Source organism: Epinephelus lanceolatus, chromosome 1, assembly GCF_041903045.1.
Source record: "Epinephelus lanceolatus isolate andai-2023 chromosome 1, ASM4190304v1, whole genome shotgun sequence".
Lineage (NCBI taxonomy): Eukaryota > Metazoa > Chordata > Actinopteri > Perciformes > Serranidae > Epinephelus > Epinephelus lanceolatus.
In genome coordinates, this window is record NC_135734.1 from 12252830 (window position 1) to 12264815 (window position 11986).

General features: G+C 41.9%; 1 protein-coding gene across 1 annotated transcript; it reads left to right on the plus strand.

Moving 5' to 3' along the window:
• Nucleotides 1-893: 893 nt before the first annotated feature.
• Nucleotides 894-11658, plus strand: LOC117251033 (scavenger receptor cysteine-rich domain-containing protein DMBT1-like). The gene is made up of 14 exons (XM_078161414.1): nucleotides 894-909; nucleotides 1012-1362; nucleotides 1728-2078; nucleotides 2444-2794; nucleotides 3160-3492; nucleotides 3858-4208; nucleotides 4574-4728; nucleotides 6637-6832; nucleotides 6944-7152; nucleotides 10318-10466; nucleotides 10568-10810; nucleotides 10906-11065; nucleotides 11180-11249; nucleotides 11352-11658. The coding sequence occupies exons 1-14, from the start codon at nucleotides 894-896 to the stop codon at nucleotides 11360-11362; spliced, it is 2946 nt and encodes a 981-aa protein (XP_078017540.1). The 3' UTR covers nucleotides 11363-11658.
• Nucleotides 11659-11986: the final 328 nt, after the last annotated feature.

The window sequence follows — 11986 nt, forward strand, 5'->3', positions numbered from 1 at the left end:
ATCTCGATAGGGAACCTTATATCCTGTCACCAACTGGATACCATACAGAATTGATTCTTTTCTTTTAGAACAATCAGTTACATTTACAACCAAAACACAGGTTTCTGATTTGACACTTCCAGCACAATAAGAAAACATCCAATTTGCTTTTCACTGTGTCAAGACCACTTATTTCTAAATAAATAAAAGATCCCAATGATTAAACGATCAAGTAAAGTTACCTTAAAGAAATTGGGCTTCTGCTCAATATTGGTGTGAATACAACCTACAGTTGTCATGTGGTTGACAGAGATTTTGCTTCTCCTTCCACCAGAAATTGCTACTCCAACACCAAGTGTTGGAGTGAGACTGGTCAACTCTAACAGCCACTGCTCTGGCAGAGTGGAGATCTTCCACAATGGCCAGTGGGGGACGGTGTGTGACGACTTCTGGAATCTGAATGACGCTCAGGTGGTTTGTCGACAGCTGGGCTGTGGCAGGGCTGTGGAGGCACCACAAAGTGCACGTTTTGGACAAGGCACTGGACAAATTTGGCTAGATGACCTTCAGTGTTCAGGCAATGAGTCCTCTTTACAAGACTGTCCACATGGCGGATTAGGAAACCACAACTGTGCTCATTCTGAGGATGCTAGTGTCATCTGTGAAGGTAAGTGTGTTCCCACACAGTAAGCAGACTTCAGTTTGTGTTTTTCACATCTGTCTAGATAGGGAACCTTATATCCTGTCACCAACTGGATACCATACAGAATTGATTCTTTTCTTTTAGAACAATCAGTTACATTTACAACCAAAACACAGGTTTCTGATTTGACACTTCCAGCACAATAAGAAAACATCCAATTTGCTTTTCACTGTGTCAAGACCACTTATTTCTAAATAAATATAAGATCCCAATGATTAAACGATCAAGTAAAGTTACCTTAAAGAAATTGGGCTTCTGCTCAATATTGGTGTGAATACAACCTACAGTTGTCATGTGGTTGACATAGTTTTTTCTTCTCCTTCAACCAGAAATTACCACAACGACCCCACTTATTCCAACAACACCAAGTGTTGGAGTGAGACTGGTCAACTCTAACAGCCACTGCTCAGGCAGAGTGGAGATCTTCCACAATGGCCAGTGGGGGACGGTGTGTGACGACTTCTGGAATCTGAATGACGCTCAGGTGGTTTGTCGACAGCTGGGCTGTGGCAGGGCTGTGGAGGCACCACAAAGGGCACGTTTTGGACAAGGCACTGGACAAATTTGGTTGGATGACCTTCAGTGTTCAGGCAGTGAGTCTTCATTAAGAGACTGTCCACATGGCGGACTGGGGACCCACAACTGTGCTCACTCTGAGGATGCTAGTGTCATCTGTGAAGGTAAGTATGTTTCCACACAGTAAGCAGACTTCAGTTTGTGTTTTTCACATCTATCTAGATAGGGAACCTTATATCCTGTCACCAACTGGATACCATACAGAATTGACTCTTTTCTTTAAGAACAATCAGTTACATTTACAACCAAAACACAGGTTTCTGATTTGAAACTTCCAGCACAATAAGAAAACATCCAATTTGCTTTTCACTGTGTCAAGACCACTTATTTCTAAATAAATAAAAGATCCCAATGATTAAACGATCAAGTAAAGTTACCTTAAAGAAATTGGGCTTCTGCTCAATATTGGTGTGAATACAACCTACAGTTGTCATGTGGTTGACAGAGATTTTGCTTCTCCTTCAACCAGAAATTACCACAACGACCCCACTTATTCCAACAACACCAAGTGTTGGAGTGAGACTGGTCAACTCTAACAGCCACTGCTCAGGCAGAGTGGAGATCTTCCACAATGGCCAGTGGGGAACGGTGTGTGACGACTTGTGGAATTTGAATGACGCTCAGGTGGTTTGTCGACAGCTGGGCTGTGGCAGGGCTGTGGAGGCACCACAAAGTGCACGTTTTGGACAAGGCACTGGACAGATTTGGTTGGATGACCTTCAGTGTTCAGGCAATGAGTCTTCATTAAGAGACTGTCCACATGGTGGACTGGGGACCCACAACTGTGCTCATTCTGAGGATGCTAGTGTCATCTGTGAAGGTAAGTGTGTTTCCACACAGTAAGCAGACTTCAGTTTGTGTTTTTCATATCTATCTAGATAGGGAACCTTATATCCTGTCACCAACTGGATACCATACAGAATTGACTCTTTTCTTTAAGAACAATCAGTTACATTTACAACCAAAACACAGGTTTCTGATTTGACACTTCCAGCACAATAAGAAAACATCCAATTTGCTTTTCACTGTGTCAAGACCACTTATTTCTAAATAAATAAAAGATCCCAATGATTAAACGATCAAGTAAAGTTACCTTAAAGAAATTGGGCTTCTGCTCAATATTGGTGTGAATACAACCTACAGTTGTCATGTGGTTGATATAGTTTTTTCTTCTCCTTCAACCAGAAATTACCACAACGACCCCACTTATTCCAACAACACCAAGTGTTGGAGTGAGACTGGTCAACTCTAACAGCCACTGCTCTGGCAGAGTGGAGATCTTCCACAATGGCCAGTGGGGGACGGTGTGTGACGACTTCTGGAATCTGAATGACGCTCAGGTGGTTTGTCGACAGCTGGGCTGTGGCAGGGCTGTGGAGGCACCACAAAGTGCACGTTTTGGACAAGGCACTGGACAGATTTGGTTGGATGACCTTCAGTGTTCAGGCAATGAGTCTTCATTAAGAGACTGTCCACATGGCGGACTGGGGACCCACAACTGTGCTCATTCTGAGGATGCCAGTGTCATCTGTGAAGGTAAGTGTGTTCCCACACAGTAAGCAGACTTCAGTTTGTGTTTTTCACATCTGTCTAGATAGGGAACCTTATATCCTGTCACCAACTGGATACCATACAGAATTGATTCTTTTCTTTTAGAACAATCAGTTACATTTACAACCAAAACACAGGTTTCTGATTTGACACTTCCAGCACAATAAGAAAACATCCAATTTGCTTTTCACTGTGTCAAGACCACTTATTTCTAAATAAATAAAAGATCCCAATGATTAAACGATCAAGTAAAGTTACCTTAAAGAAATTGGGCTTCTGCTCAATATTGGTGTGAATACAACCTACAGTTGTCATGTGGTTGACAGAGATTTTGCTTCTCCTTCCACCAGAAATTGCTACTCCAACACCAAGTGTTGGAGTGAGACTGGTCAACTCTAACAGCCACTGCTCTGGCAGAGTGGAGATCTTCCACAATGGCCAGTGGGGGACGGTGTGTGACGACTTCTGGAATCTGAATGACGCTCAGGTGGTTTGTCGACAGCTGGGCTGTGGCAGGGCTGTGGAGGCACCACAAAGTGCACGTTTTGGACAAGGCACTGGACAAATTTGGCTAGATGACCTTCAGTGTTCAGGCAATGAGTCCTCTTTACAAGACTGTCCACATGGCGGATTAGGAAACCACAACTGTGCTCATTCTGAGGATGCTAGTGTCATCTGTGAAGGTAAGTGTGTTCCCACACAGTAAGCAGACTTCAGTTTGTGTTTTTCACATCTGTCTAGATAGGGAACCTTATATCTTGTCACCAACTGGATACCATACAGAATTGATTCTTTTCTTTTAGAACAATCAGTTACATTTACAACCAAAACACAGGTTTCTGATTTGACACTTCCAGCACAATAAGAAAACATCCAATTTGCTTTTCACTGTGTCAAGACCACTTATTTCTAAATAAATATAAGATCCCAATGATTAAACGATCAAGTAAAGTTACCTTAAAGAAATTGGGCTTCTGCTCAATATTGGTGTGAATACAACCTACAGTTGTCATGTGGTTGACATAGTTTTTTCTTCTCCTTCAACCAGAAATTACCACAACGACCCCACTTATTCCAACAACACCAAGTGTTGGAGTGAGACTGGTCAACTCTAACAGCCACTGCTCAGGCAGAGTGGAGATCTTCCACAATGGCCAGTGGGGAACGGTGTGTGACGACTTCTGGAATCTGAATGACGCTCAGGTGGTTTGTCGACAGCTGGGCTGTGGCAGGGCTGTGGAGGCACCACAAAGTGCACGTTTTGGACAAGGCACTGGACAAATTTGGCTAGATGACCTTCAGTGTTCAGGCAATGAGTCCTCTTTACAAGACTGTCCACATGGCGGATTAGGAAACCACAACTGTGCTCACTCTGAGGATGCTAGTGTCATCTGTGAAGGTAAGTGTGTTCCCACACAGTAAGCAGACTTCAGTTTGTGTTTTTCACATCTGTCTAGGTAGGGAACCTTATATCCTGTCACCAACTGGATACCATACAGAATTGATTCTTTTCTTTTAGAACAATCAGTTACATTTACAACCAAAACACAGGTTTCTGATTTGACACTTCCAGCACAATAAGAAAACATCCAATTTGCTTTTCACTGTGTCAAGACCACTTATTTCTAAATAAATATAAGATCCCAATGATTAAACGATCAAGTAAAGTTACCTTAAAGAAATTGGGCTTCTGCTCAATATTGGTGTGAATACAACCTACAGTTGTCATGTGGTTGACATAGTTTTTTCTTCTCCTTCAACCAGAAATTACCACAATGACCCCACTTATTCCAACAACACCAAGTGTTGGAGTGAGACTGGTCAACTCTAACAGCCACTGCTCAGGCAGAGTGGAGATCTTCCACAATGGCCAGTGGGGAACGGTGTGTGACGACTTCTGGAATTTGAATGACGCTCAGGTGGTTTGTCGACAGCTGGGCTGTGGCAGGGCTGTGGAGGCACCACAAAGTGCACGTTTTGGACAAGGCACTGGACAGATTTGGTTGGATGACCTTCAGTGTTCAGGCAATGAGTCTTCATTAAGAGACTGTCCACATGGCGGATTAGGGAACCACAACTGTGCTCATTCTGAGGATGCTAGTGTCATCTGTGAAGGTAAGTGTGTTCCCACACAGTAAGCAGACTTCAGTTTGTGTTTTTCACATCTATCTAGATAGGGAACCTTATATCCTGTCACCAACTGGATACCATACAGAATTGATTTTTCTTTTTTTTCAAAACAAAACCAAGCTACAGTAACAAACAAGTCCAAAGATAAAATGATTAAGTATAATTACCTTGAAGAAATTTCACCTTTACTCAATACTGGTGTGAATACAACCTGCAGTTGTCATGTGGTTGACAGAGATTTTGCTTCTCCTTCCACCAGAAATTGCTACTCCAACACCAAGTGTTGGAGTGAGACTGGTCAACTCTAACAGCCACTGCTCTGGCAGAGTGGAGATCTTCCACAATGGCCAGTGGGGGACGGTGTGTGACGACTTCTGGAATCTGAATGACGCTCAGGTGGTTTGTCGACAGCTGGGCTGTGGCAGGGCTGTGGAGGCACCACAAAGTGCACGTTTTGGACAAGGCACTGGACAAATTTGGCTAGATGACCTTCAGTGTTCAGGCAGTGAGTCTTCTTTACAAGACTGTCCACATGGCGGATTAGGGAACCACAACTGTGCTCACTCTGAGGATGCTAGTGTCATCTGTGAAGGTAAGTGTGTTTCCACACAGTAAGCAGACTTCAGTTTGTGTTTTTCACATCTATCTAGATAGGGAACCTTATATCCTGTCACCAACTGGATACCATACAGAATTGACTCTTTTCTTTAAGAACAATCAGTTACATTTACAACCAAAACACAGGTTTCTGATTTGACACTTCCAGCACAATAAGAAAACATCCAATTTGCTTTTCACTGTGTCAAGACCACTTATTTCTAAATAAATAAAAAATCCCAATGATTAAACGATCAAGTAAAGTTACCTTAAAGAAATTGGGCTTCTGCTCAATATTGGTGTGAATACAACCTACAGTTGTCATGTGGTTGACAGAGATTTTGCTTCTCCTTCAACCAGAAATTACCACAACGACCCCACTTATTCCAACAACACCAAGTGTTGGAGTGAGACTGGTCAACTCTAACAGCCACTGCTCAGGCAGAGTGGAGATCTTCCACAATGGCCAGTGGGGAACGGTGTGTGACGACTTGTGGAATCTGAATGACGCTCAGGTGGTTTGTCGACAGCTGGGCTGTGGCAGGGCTGTGGGGGCACCACAAAGTGCACGTTTTGGACAAGGCACTGGACAGATTTGGCTAGATAACCTTCAGTGTTCAGGCAATGAGTCTTCATTAAGAGACTGTCCACATGGTGGACTGGGGACCCACAACTGTGCTCATTCTGAGGATGCTAGTGTCATCTGTGAAGGTAAGTGTGTTTCCACACAGTAAGCAGACATCATTTTTTTATTGTTCATTTATAACTAGATATGGCACCTTATATTCTGGCACCAACTGCATACCATAAAGCTGACTTTAAACTTACTGTAATAAACAAGCCCAATGATAAAATGATCAAGTACAGTTACCTTGAAGAAATTGGACTTTTGCTCAATACTGGTGTGAATACAATCTGCAGTTGTCATGTGGTTGACAGAGATTTTGCTTCTCCTTCAACCAGAAATTGTTACTCCAACACCAAGTGTTCCAGTGAGACTGGTCAACTCTGCCAGCAGCTGCTCTGGCAGAGTGGAGATCTTCCACAATGGCCAGTGGGGAACGGTGTGTGATGACAGCTGGGATTTGAATGATGCCCAGGTGGTTTGTCGACAGCTGGGCTGTGGCAGGGCTGTGGGGGCACCAAGAAGGGCACACTTTGGACAAGGCACTGGACAAATTTGGTTAGATGACCTTCGGTGTTCAGGGAGCGAGTCTTCATTAAGAGACTGTCCACATGGCGGATTAGGGAACCACAACTGTGGTCATTTTGAGGATGCTAGTGTCATCTGTGAAGGTAAACATGCATATTTCATTTTACTTTTAGAATGTTTTAACATAATACAGTGAGATCAAAGTTTATCAGAATCTCTCAAGGTTACTCTTTTTCTCTTCTTTGGTGTTTTAGACCATCAACCTCTACTCCAGGCCTCTCAGCTCATTTGCTCCCCTTATCAGCTTGTAGTTGGGGTGCAGCTGGACAGCCTGCTGTCAGCTGGTTTGAACCCATTCTCTGGTCACCTGGCAGCCCCTTACTGTACAGGCTACAGAGTGAGTCAAAACACTGTCTGGTACCAAGTGGCACGTCAGGCTGGCATCTGCGGAACTGTACTTACGGTAACAATCGATTACTTTTTATAACTTGAGGATTTGTTTCAAATTGCTAAAATATGACTTCCCCACACAGCTAATGTAACAACTGTAGAGATGTTATTTGTAAGCTAGCTGACAACAGGTGTGCCTGTGTTTGTGTCCACCTTAGCCTCTAACTGTCTCTTTCCTTTTCTCTCTAATCTCTGTTATGAAGCAGATTCATAGAGCTCCAGAATAAGCACTTTTTTTTTTTTTGCTCAAGTTGAAACATTTTCAACTAGTGTAGATGTGTCTTTGGGTCAATTCCATAGACTGTATAAAAAAGGTGGAACTAGCTTCTGGTCTGTCGTCTTGCACAGCCAGAACCATCTTGCTGGAGAAAGGTCTGGCTGGACCCATCATCATTCCGCACTATGGGAAAAAACACTCTTAGTTGTTTGTATTTCTTTAAACCAATGGTCTTGGGTGATGCTAAGCACAGGATGCAGCAATGGTGCCCTTGCAAAATAGTGTTGGGGAGGGAACTTGTCTTGGTGGCGAGGCGAGCACTAGAGGGTGACACAGGAGTGGATTTTCAGTCCTGTCCCATCCCGTCCCAATCCCATGAAAAAGAAAAAAAAAAATCCTGTCCCGTCCCGTCCCAATCCCACAAGAATGGCTCCTGTCCCATCCTGCTCCCGTGTTGTGTTTCAGTTACAGTAAAAAAAAAAAAAAAAATACAGTACATGGATCACACAATGCTTACTTTAGTTGAATATAAACCCAAATATGACAGCTAATGTTGTGTTTTGATGTTTATTGCCTAATTATTTTTACATTCACTCCACCTTGATGCTGTTAAGAATGACAAACACATTTGATTTCTGATGTGGTCAGACAACATGTCATAAGAACCAGTTCTGAGAGAGAAAAATGTAGTTTAAGTATTGCAGTAAAAGTAGTGTTTGGTTCCCCTGACTGATATCATATGACATCATTAGATTATTAATACTGAAGCATCAGTGTTGGAGCAGCATGTTACTGTTGTAGCTGCTGGAGGTGGAGCTAGTTTCAACTACTTTATAAAAACTTGACTATTGTTATTATGATTAGGCCTGTCACATAACAAATTTTGCTGGGCGATTAATTGCATCAGAAATTATTGCGATAAGCAATAATGTTGCGTAATGTTGTGCTTTTAAGACCATTTTTATGATTGTTGTAATTTTGCTGTTTTTAGACCATTTTTTAAACTTAAATAATGATAATAAAGGCATAATGATGCAAGTACACCCTTTTAAAGAGAAATAAACATTTATTTAACAAGAATATTTAGGAATGCAAAAAAGAAAATTTAAATATCCGAAATAGCACGTAAAAATATCGAAATATATAAATAAAAACAAAAAAATAGACTCAGTCTCTCACTCTCAGGTGTGCAGTTAAGTTGGTCGTATTCGCTCTTTTTGTTGAGATGGTCATCCAAATTACTGGGCTCCCCTCTGTCATTTGGTTTAAATCCAAAACACTCCCACACAGGGGCCAAGGCATTTGGTTTAGGAACAAGTTCCCTGTCTTTCTCTTACGCCCAACTCTCTGTTTTCTTCTCTGCCTCGTCTCCCCCTCATGAAGATTGCTCTGTCTGTGTGTGTAGCCCATAGCCCCACCTCCCCCAAGAGGTTTCCCTCCGTTCATTACGCTAATGAAGCAACTCACCTGGCTGCCAAACGATGCACGGCAGTGAACGCGCTTGTCGTCCAGTCTCTTTGGTGGAGAGAGACGAGGAAAACAAACACGCATGAATATGGCAATTAATCCCTTTTAATTTACCGTGCAATTAACCGACTTATCACATATCGCGACAGGCCTAATTATGATTCCCAGTCCCGCCTGCTCCCGTTGACTTTTTTTCCCATCCCGTCACAATCACGTGACAAATAGTGAAATGATTCCCATCCCGTGGGAATCCTACAGAAATCATGTGACCCGTGGGACTCCTGAAAAATGTCAGCCTCTAGCGAGCACTGGCATTAAATGGCTAAGTACCCACAAAAGCAAACACCACATAAAACATTAAAAGATGTTTTAGCGTGTAGATTGCTAGCTTGGAGGTTGCTGTAGTTGTTTCACAAACAAAGCTAAAATGAATACATCTGGTTATGTGTGACTAGTTTTATGTAGCAACAAGGATTCTTAAAACGGTAAGACACAGGAAGAGTGTTACCATCTGAGATAGGCGGCCAGTGACAGGCTTGTTCCGATAGTCGACATCCTTTGAGCCAGACAATCGAGTCTGAAAGTGAAGCCAATGCAGAAGTTCCCTAAACCTGTTTTCTTTCTAAAGGCCAACAGGGGGCGACTTCACTGGGTGCAAAAAAGAATTATTATTATTAATTACACAGTTAACATTTTCCTAATAAATGTATCATCTCAAACGTTAAGTTTCAAGGAGTTTCAAGTCTTCTTCAATACAGCATGGTGTTCATTTTGGAAATTGGAAATGTATTATGATATTGATTGATACTGATTAACTATGGTCCCATTTAGAGTGAAAGATGATAAAGCATGGTATGCTTTATGGCAAGGCTACCTTGTGATTGCCAAGTTGCTATCGTGGCAACCTGTAAATCAGGATAGAGGTGTAGCAGCTTCAGAACAGTAGTTGGCTAACCAATGGGTGACACTACGATGGTTACATCCACTCCTGTTGTACAGTCTATGGTCAATTTGCAGGATATTTTAGATCTCATAGCATTTTTCCTCTCAGTTTGTCTGCTTCTTCTTCTTCTTCTTCTCCTGTGAGCACACAGTAAGTGTTACGCACAAACACATTTATTGCCCCTGACTCATTACAGTTATATGTGTATACAGTAAACTGTTCTATTTCCCTACAGTGAGGTCAGAGGTTAGGATGGGCTATAAAATAACAGATAAAATAAGCAGATAAATTAGGGTGATTTTGATCAGTCATCAAGAAGTGTCAGCTATAATATGACGTAACCCAATTGTCTTTTCCTAACACAAACACGGATAAATGTTGTGACAGTAAAAGTGTAAGATTTTTTTTTTTTACCATAAAATCTGTCCTGAAGGCTTTAAGTCAAGATCCTCCAGATGTTTCTCCAACCTCCTAGTTGCATGCTGGTTTAACGCAATATTACTGATTGATTATGCAGCTGACAGTTCATCCATTTATCTTTCTTCTTTCAGACCAACACCACCCATGCCATCTACTTCAACAGCTTGTATTTCTACCCTCCAAGTAATGGGTCCATGGTTCTACCTGAGGTTATTCCATTCACCTGTGCCTATCCCTTGGACACCAAAACTAGCCTAAACACTCAAATCAGACCACACCTGTGAGTCTTCTATTTCATTCCTTGACTATAACAACACGTTTAATAGATGTACATCACTGGAGGGGTGAAACACATCTCTGATTGTCTTTCTTTCTTAACAGTCCTGGGTATGGCCTCATGGGGTCAGGTTCCAGAGCCAGAGCCTACATGAATCTTTTCCGTGACTCCAACTTTTCAAACAGCTATCCAGGGGGCCAGGTCATCCTGCCAGTGGGCTCTGCACTGCATGTGCAAGCATATGTGTTTGAGAATGATCCAAGCTTTGCAGTTGTTCTGCAGGACTGCTATACCACTAACTCCTCAAACCCTGAAGACCCTGTGCGATACTATCTCATCCATTCTGGGTATGTGTCTCTCCAGATTTAGATGGACTGGAACAGAAACTATAAAATCTATGGTGATGTGTAATGGTCTTAATGACTGTTGATATCTCTGCCAGGTGTCCTACTGACTCTCGTCGTGTGTCGGTGGTCGAGAACGGCCTGTCCCTCCGTGCTCGTTTCTCTGCCCTGCTCTTCCCTCTCCAGGGTAGAGACCAAGACATCTTCTTACACTGCAGAGTACGCCTGTGTGACAAGAGGAGCCAGAGCTGTGCTCCAGTAAGTCAGACATCAATCCTCTCACTCAGTCGAAATAATCAATCTGCAGTCAGTGCTTTATACCCAAACACTGGGTTTAAGTCTCTGATCATTCTCCCTCCTCTTATTTCACAGTTTTGCACAAGACGGACATATCGTTCTGTTAATGACCTGTTCAAATTTGTCACCGTTGGACCAATCACCTGTGAGTACAAAATACAATCTGGTATCTGAGCTGATGTCTCAACACTGTGAACTGTATCGAAGTTTTAACCATGTTTTCTTCTCCTTTCATTCTGATCTTTAGGGACGGACTGACATCTTAATGGAGTGAGCTGATAAACACTGACAAGTGATTATTTTGATTTTCTTTTTCCTTGTATTGTATGACTTTAATCATTCTTTAGTATAATCTCTCATATTTTACCTTTGTACTTTTGTGTAATAAAATAACAGTAATGAATATATGATTAATACAAATGACCAAATACATTTAAGTGCCTATGTACAATTATGATTGTTCTAAATAAATCATTTTTTGTTTTATATTCAGTCAGTGACACTGAGAAAATAAAAAGTCTTAATAAGTAATAAAAATGTATAAAGAAATTATATATATGTGTGTGTATATATGTGTGTGTGTGTGTGTGTGTATGTGTGTGTGTATCAGGGGATTTGTGACAAACATATTATGAGGATACAGGGACGGCAATAGTGATTCATTTTTGTTGCCTGTTTAGCCCTCTCATGCCATCCAGAATTCCCTCTTTCTCTCTCTCTACCACAAATGAAGCATTCTTCCTTGTATTTGACAGGTTGTGGCATTTAAAAAAAATTGGGATTTTGGAGCACTGCTATTTGGCTCAGTGAAGGGTCCTGCTTCAGATGAAGTGCCTTCTTGGTTAGCAAATTTATTTATTCTTTGCTCAACAATTTTGCGAT